At 30.3% G+C, this 8,632-nt stretch overlaps 1 protein-coding gene across 1 annotated transcript; it reads right to left on the minus strand.

Moving 5' to 3' along the window:
* Nucleotides 1-438: 438 nt before the first annotated feature.
* LOC124912001 (aspartic proteinase 36-like) lies at nt 439-5,293 on the minus strand. Its single transcript, XM_047452553.1, has 10 exons — nt 4,848-5,293; nt 4,481-4,610; nt 4,152-4,402; nt 3,730-3,957; nt 3,217-3,379; nt 2,189-2,262; nt 2,002-2,098; nt 1,821-1,887; nt 782-853; nt 439-699 (listed from the first exon to the last, which is right to left on the minus strand). The coding sequence occupies exons 1-10, from the start codon at nt 5,117-5,119 to the stop codon at nt 545-547; spliced, it is 1,509 nt and encodes a 502-aa protein (XP_047308509.1). The 5' UTR covers nt 5,120-5,293; the 3' UTR covers nt 439-544.
* Nucleotides 5,294-8,632: the final 3,339 nt, after the last annotated feature.

An 8,632-nucleotide genomic window follows, 5' to 3' on the forward strand; every position in this document is an offset into this window, starting at 1 on the left:
GCCAGGGTGTTATAAGCAGGTAAACGCCTTAACCAGTCGGCCAAAGCGACTTCTTTGGCTTGTTCAGCCTCATAATATTTATATCTCTGTTATGTTGAATTGTCCTTTTTCGTTTACATAATGAGAAAAACACTGCTGAATTTACATGGTAACAGTTAAAAAGGTCAATGTGATCATAATAATATGAAAATGGTTATCAGGTTTTGGATCAATATTGACCAAATTTCCCAACAGATTTAACTAACAAGATTATTTCTTACTTGTTTTTTTAAATATTTGATATTTATCACTTGTGATTCAATTAAACAAATTGGTTAAGCCCCCAACCTATCATATGCATAAATGTCACTAATTATAAATTGGGACATGTTCTCAACATGACCCAAAACCAAATAATGCCTAAGTTAGTAAATATGATGCTAATGGACTCAAAACAAATCATGGGCCACAAAAGCAATTAAACCAACTCTACAAAATCTCACCTTAAATATAACACTAATATGGGTTAGACTTAGAACATTGAGCTGCCATTTATGTGTTACAGTTACAAGAGGCGGTTACTGAACAACAAAATGTGAAGGAGGAGAAGAATCAACTTTAAGACTTTTTTACTTCTCGACGAACTGCTCACACTTAGTGTGGCGCCATTGTAGTATAGATCCTTACCAGAAGTTATCGAGACATTAACTGACAAAGAACCTAAACCCGAGGTTGAAAGGAGAAGCCATAAGTTCAACAGTAGTTTAAATAATAAGAAAATTAATTATGTTATGCAACTTACAGTCGTAATCAGCCCAACCAAGCCGCCGACGAGCTATATCGTAAACAACAATCCTGTCTTTTAGAACCAGATCTGCAAAGGGAGAACAAGATCAAAGTTACTTGCGTGAAAAAACTTCTAATATTACAAAACAATGCTTATACTAAAGTTTTAAACACGTGGAGCCTCATTTTAATAAATAAAAGTCGATGCCACTTGTGCAAAACAAGGAAGCGAAATTGAAAGGTACCCAACAGACAGATTACTCGCAAGAAAACATTAAACATTTAACCTATTTGACTGTAAAAGAACCAAACAAACAACGCAACAGTAATGGTGATTGAAACCAAATTAAGTGTCGAGTTAGGTAAGTGTGAAAAATAAATATTTCTTTTTTTAAATGGTTCATGCACCATGAAAAATTAGAGTCGTTTATGCACAACGAAACTAAACATGAAAACCAAGAGATTAACGAGCACAAAGGTACTCAAGAAAGGCGATGAGCTCTCTTGTTAAAAACAAATGTTGAATTTTAAGTACTTAATATCTAAGTTGAATGTAAATAATATAAGAAAAGTATTTAAAGACTATTTTACATTTCAGTGACGTTTAATTAATATTCAAGGGTAAGAGTTGTCTTTTATACGCTCATATTAATTTACTAGTTAAGTCATTCATATCTTCCCAAATTAAGTTAGATATTCTTGATTAATTTTATAAACATAATTTGAGCTAAATTTTATAAAAAGTGATTTTAAATAGCAGTCATCAAATGAACTTATTTCAAATAAAAACTTAATGTTTTAGATTAAGTGATAAGTTGTATTATCAAACACCACCCATGTATCATTATCCATACCCGACTTTTTGCACAAAAACCAGTGAATATGACTATTCATCTATTTACCCTTAAAGAAAGTGATTTTGAAGGATATCACGGTAGATTTCCATGCAGTCAATGATTTTAATTGAAAATTGCTAATTGAATCTAGATTGTACTTTGAAAGATGAGCATCAATGTGATATAAACGGAGGCTGAATTAATAAGAAAAAAACTGACCTCCTAAAATTGTTATACTTCGATCCTGCTGTCTTTGAAATCCCATGCACCAAATTGCTTTACCGTCCTGTCAAAGACAAAGATCTCAGTATGGACTATGGACACTATCACAAGGTGCAGACTTCAAACCTTAAAGTATAATTGGTCAAAAGTGTATACTAAATAGGAGGAGATGCATTACAGTAAAACCATAATCGATGAGGTAGTTTTGAGGCTTCAAAACCATGGATGCACCTCCAGCAAAGTTAAGAGCAACGAAAGGGAACACATCATTTATACTGTAATGAAGAAATCCATTAAAACATGCAAAATTGTTAACAGATGCAAAAACCAGAACGAAGAAAAGACTACAATTAACTATGGAGAACCTGCTGCGTAAAAGATAACACTGGTTTTCTTTATACATAAGAGTTTGTGCATATTGTAAAACTGAAGCACTCACCTGCACGTGTAAGAAACAGAAACATGTCGGAAAGATATCCCCGTATTTATCATCCCAACCATCCATGAATAAATATGTACAACAGAAAAGGAAATAGTCTAAACAGGGAAAAGCCCTTGAAGATGAAGAACATAGTGTTTCTCTTTGTTTTTGTATTGATGAATTAGATTCAAGTTTACACTTTTGTAAAGGAGATTTACTTTCCAGCCCATTTATGTTTTTTTGTTCTTTTCTAGAATGATCTGTATATTGAAAGAAAAATAAATCAGATTCTAAGTACTCAATCAAGTTGAATGACTACGATAATGACTAATCATCTCCGTATCCTCACAGCACATACGATAATGACTAACCATAATACATTTATTTCTCATTCATCGGTCATCAGTAAGGATTCTACCATGAATACATTTTGAATGGAATGTTTTTACCCCACATCATAACACAATTATGCTTTCATTTAGAAACACTATTTCAATCAGTTTTCTCATCCAAATTCAGAAAGCTGTGTCCTATTGGTCTTGGTGCGGGCTTCAAAAAATTGTATCAAAGATATTTACAAACTTTCCAAATATCTAGAGAAGTTTTCCATGCAAATACAAGATTGCTTGTAAATGAAGCATATATCTTGACTCTTGATACAGGACCAAACCCATTTGGAAACACTTTCTGGAGTTGGATTTGAATGAGAAAACGTCGATAAATTTCCTTGTAAAACACTTTTTTTGTTAAAGTATTTCATCTGAATGTTTTGGAACATAACCTAATTATAGACCTAACTACAGCTCCAGAATGTATTTTCAAATGGGTAACTCTTATTTGGAAGAGTACAATGTTGGAACACTCCTTTCTTCCTATTATTTTTCTTCTTTTGGAAAGGGTAAAGGATAGATGTCTTTTGTACACTTTGTTCCTAATATAAAATTGAAGCGAAAAAATGAAACTCGTACTTACAGCACTGACAAAAGGATCATAAGCTTCCGCCACTAGATATGACAAAGTTGTTCCTGAATCTACAATGGTTCCTCTATCACTTGAGGTAGCAAACACACCTTCATCAATAGGTAACAACTGTCCATTGACAGCAATGCTTTGTAGATACAAATTATAATGAGGCCTGTAAAGGTTAATAAAAGGGTTGAAATTGCAATTGACATGTGTTATATAACTCATGAAAATCAAAACAAATATTGTGTTTTGGAGGTGCTTGTAAACACAAGGGAAGTGTAGTAATAATACATCTGAAGAATAAGTCACCAAAGAGATACAATTTGAAAACACTTATATTTTTTTTTTTGTATCCGAATCCAGATGAGACACAACCAATCAATTTCTGAATATGCATCTGACTAAGGTTAGTTTTCAAATATCATTCATCAAGATACGTTTCTGAATTAAATATTTTTTTGTATCGAGGTGTTTCCAAATGAGCCACAAACAGAAATACTAGTGATCAAAAGTACATACTGGGATGGGACAAGGGGGCTATAGACAATTCTTGGATCCAGAATCTCGCCAAGGACTAGTATGCCACCATTATTGCCCTCTCCTTTCAAGCAATGGGAGAAAACTCGTGGAGTAATTCCTTGCGATGATAATTGAGATATGACCGATAGATCATGCTGACCAAACCCAAATATCCCATCAATTGCTCTATCTGTCTTAGTTAATTCACCAGACAGGGAATTGCTATACCTGTTCAAATATGCAACAACAACAAAAAAGCCACAAATGTATATAAATACTATATAGAAAGAACCTAACATGATATAATGCATACAAAATCAATATCTCCCGAAATTTATAAGAGAATAGTTTAATTTTCTCACTTAATTTAAGTGGAATGCAATCTACATAATATAGTTCGAAAAATTATCAAAGAATATTACCCGAAAATAATTGGAGCAGAATAATTAGCGACCAACGTAGAACCCATAATCGAATCAAAGTGAAGTAAGTCAGACAAATAGTAACCAGATGTCCCACTTCCATCTCCATACGAAAACGAAAAGCCACATTGATTATTCTGTGCAGCACATTCAGCTGCTGCTGTTTGAATTATAGAAGTGCAAACTGAATCTGAACAAGAAACCAAAGAGGAAGTAGATGAGCTGGCTGCATCAAAGAAATTGAGATTTATCTGCAAACAAAAGACAACTGTAGTGAGCAAATTCTGATAATCTGAAAAATAAATACTCCATGTGTTCAATTTACTAACCCCTAATCCACTTAGTTGTGGACAAGTTGTGCAAGAAATTCCATTAACCCATAATATATCACTGCCAGTGTCAATCTGTACATTGAATTCTCTTGGAGGAGATCCTAACTTAACTTTAGTATAATAAAGCCTGCAAGAGAACCCAAAATCCAAAAACCATAAAAACTAAGGCAATGCTAACAATTCAATTCAAAGTACACAAACTAATAACCCCCCAAACAAAAACAGCAGTAAAATAGAACAATACAGTCAATTAGCTCCATTTGTAATCAATTTTGAGGAAATCAAACATAACAATGCAGATACTTTAGAAAATGACAAAACAAAACCCTGAAAATCAACTAAATTCGAAATAATTAAGCATTACCCAACTACATAAGGATCGGATGAACCAGAAACTGAGAAATCAACTACCCCACCACTGCCCATAGAACCCTGTAGGATTCGAGCATGTCTTGCTCGGTCCCGAGCCTTAAGCGAATCCAGCTCCACCCTTTGGTCCGCTGGAAAAGTCCTTTCTAGAGCTAAAACTTTAACATGATGCCCTACCCCTTGAACCGCTATCACCGATTTTGCAAGTGAGGAGACAAAAATGAAGATCAATAATGATAATAACTCTGGGACAGGCATCGCCGGCATCTGGGTTTAAACCGCCGGGCACCACCGTCCCAATTACAGAAGTAAAAAGACGATTTTTTTTTTCTTGATTAGTCGTTAAGTATGGAAAGAATTGCAGAATAGAGAAGAACAGAAATGGGTATTGATTTTCTGCATTTATTTTCTAGAAAGAAAAAGGAAAGGGAGGCTGAAGAGGGAGAGTGACGTTTGTATATGTAAACTGGACATGGTTTACGTGAAGCTGTTAAGTAAAGATTAAATCTTTAATTAATCTTTGTCTGTCATTATCTCATGTCTCTAAACATATCTTTACTGTTCTTGTCATTATTATGTTTAAATTTTAAATAAAATTTTAAAAGAAGTAGCTTTTCTATTTTATTACATTTTACTTTGGAAATAACTTGAATCTTTTTTTAAAAAAAAATTAAATTTGATTGAATATACTTTATTAAGATATTTTGTCAATTTTTATAATTATTTATATAGATATATTTTAAACTAATTTTATAATAATTAATTTAATCAAATTTGAATAAAAAGCAATTGTATAATGCAACTTGTATTATGATTTGTATTCGAAAATTAAAATACGTTAATATTATGCTCATTTTGAATGACACAAATCAACGACCCAAATATTGTCGCAATTACGCTAAACAAATTGTGGAGAGACGTTTAAATTGTGTGGTCTTCTAAGGTCGCGCCAAGACACAAATTTATATTATGGTTGACATATTAGGATAAGCTAATAACAAAAGACAAAATTAACAAGTTTATAAGTATAGCGAATCTACATTAGGTTCTTTATTGCACCACTTGTTCTTTACTAATATATGGGTTAGTAGCTATATCTTTTGGAGTAGCTGATTATCCAGAAGATTGAAAGTGCATTTAAGATTGGTTGATCATTAAATCCAAAACAATTAATTTATTGGAGTTGTTTACTATCATATTTTGACTTAAAAGAAATTTCAAAATTTTTAATAGAGTTAGAAAAATGTCATTACTAGTTTGAGAATCTCACACGTACATAGATGTATCACAAATTTACAACGAAATTGTAAAGTATATGTTAACTTAAATATCGAGTTTGGTACTTTTATTTACTTAATTTCTGGTTAGTCATTTTTTTTAATTTCCATGTTTTAAGCTAATGTTTGTTTTGACTTAAATGTAAAAAAGTTGTAATCTTTTTCTAATTTACAAAATAAATAATGAAAAGACATAATGTCACCATTTTTCAAAAATATGTTGTAAGTTAAAAAAATAAATAAAAAATAATCTAAATATATTTGTGTATAACTTCAAAATATAAATTATTACAATATTAAAATACATAATATTGACGTTAACAAACTAATTAAAAAAAATACTATCTAAATGAATATCAAATGACTGTAAAAATCTTTCTTATATAATGCATAAATTAGAAATTATAATTATTTTTTAAAATTATATAATTTATACCAAATTTATTTTAAATTATATATCTAAACATATATTTTAGAATATTCGATAATAAATAAATATATTTAAATTTAATACCTTAATATATTATTAATTAAAATATTAAATCATTTAATAATAATAAAAACTAAACAAAAATAACAATAAATAAGTGAGAGAGAGCGTGTAACTGCTACATGAGTATTGTCAACATCGTACAAGCCCTAAGTCTTATTGTCCTTCATTGACTATAATTGTTTTTTAAATGATTTCTAAAAAAAAATACATAAGATTAAAAATATAATTCAAAACTAAAACCAAAAACCAAAAACAAAATATAATACAATTATTAATTCAAATGTCCTTCAAAGAAATGAAATAAATTTTCTTTTCTCAATTTATTCTTATAAAACATCTAAAAACAAAAAGATTTAATCGAAAATAACATGTTTTATGGATCTAATATTGTAAAAAAATATTGAAGAAGAACAAGGTCTCAAACAAATCAACATGTTTTCTGAATCTAATATCGTAAGTGATCATTCAATGTCTATTTTAATTGTTCAAATCAAGTTATCATTAAAATGTTAAATAATTTATAGTATTAAAAAATTAATGTAAAAATATAACATAAATAAATTGATATTATAACATAATTGTGTCCCACTCAAATTATCAAAAGTTAATAAAAATATCTTAAAAAAACACTTCAACTAAGATAATACATTCCCCAAACATAATTTGCCCCCATTTATCCATATTATATTAATATAGGATCTTATCATTAACAATAAGCTAATTAATTAACTAGCATTAGCCCGTGTATTTGCACGAGTAATAATATAAAACACCGTGAAAAAAATTACAGATAACATTTTTAATTTTATTTTTAACCGTTTTAAATTTATGGGTGGGTCAACCCACAATCCGAACCAAGTATCCATTTACTCAACATCATTATATATTAGTTAGTTAAAAAGTTGAACTTATATTAATATAAACGTCCCGCGTTTATCAAATTTGGTGTTGAATTTAAAATATAAAGTTTTTGTAGCCTAGTTGGTTAAAGAGTTGTACTTGTTTTGTTAGGTTGCAAGTTCGAAACATACCTCTAGCCTTTTTAATTTTATTTTTAACCGTTTTAAATTTAAAAACGGGTCAACCCACAATCCGACCCAAGTATCCAAATTAACCACAGCTCTCGACCCGGCAATCCGGACACTTTAAAAATTAAGCATCATTATATATATATATATATAGATTAGTTAGTTAAAAAGTTGAACTTATATTAATATTAAAACGTCCCGCGTTTATCAAATTTGGTGTTGAATTTAAAATATAAAGTCTTTATAGCCTATTTGGTTAAAGAGTTGTATTTGTTTTGTTAGGTTGAGAGTTCGAAACATACCTCTAGCATTTTTAATTTTATTTTTAACCGTTTTAAATTTAAAAACGGGTCAACCCACAATCCGACCCAAGTATCCAAATAAACCACAGCTCTCGATCCGGCAATCCGAACACTTTAAAAATTAAACATCATTATATATATATAGATTAGTTAGTTAAAAAGTTGAACTTATATTAATATTAAAACGTCCCGCGTTTATCAAATTTGGTGTTGAATTTATAATATAAAGTCTTTGTAGCCTAGTTGGTTAAAGAGTTGTACTTGTTTTGTTAGGTTGCAAGTTTGAAACATACCTCTAGCATTTTTAATTTTATTTTTAACCGTTTTAAATTTAAAAACGGGTTAACCCACAATCCGACCTAAGTATCCAAATTAACCACAGCTCTCGACCCGGCAATCCGGACACTTTAAAAATTAAACATCATTATATATATAGATTAGTTAGTTAAAAAGTTGAACTTATATTAATATTAAACGTCCCGCGTTTATCAAATTTGGTGTTGAATTTAAAATATAAAGTCTTTGTAGCCTAGTTGGTTAAAGAGTTGTACTTGTTTTGTTAGGTTGCAAGTTTGAAACATACCTCTAGCATTTTTAATTTTATTTTTAACCGTTTTAAATTTAAAAACGGGTCAACCCACAATCCGACCCAAGTATCTAAATTAACCACAGCTCTCGAC

Source organism: Impatiens glandulifera, chromosome 8 (genome assembly GCF_907164915.1).
Source record: "Impatiens glandulifera chromosome 8, dImpGla2.1, whole genome shotgun sequence".
Lineage (NCBI taxonomy): Eukaryota > Viridiplantae > Streptophyta > Magnoliopsida > Ericales > Balsaminaceae > Impatiens > Impatiens glandulifera.

Bases quoted from the DNA above. Each gene is read 5' to 3' on its own strand.
- LOC124912001 (XM_047452553.1), bottom strand. From the start codon at position 5,119: ATGCCGGCGATGCCTGTCCCAGAGTTATTATCATTATTGATCTTCATT. The intron at 4,611-4,847 runs GTAATGCTTAAT...GTTCTCTTGCAG, and splicing joins TCCGATCCTTATGTAGTTGG to GCTTTATTATACTAAAGTTA. The intron at 700-781 runs GTAAGTTGCATA...CCTCGGGTTTAG, and splicing joins TGGTTGGGCTGATTACGACT to GTTCTTTGTCAGTTAATGTC.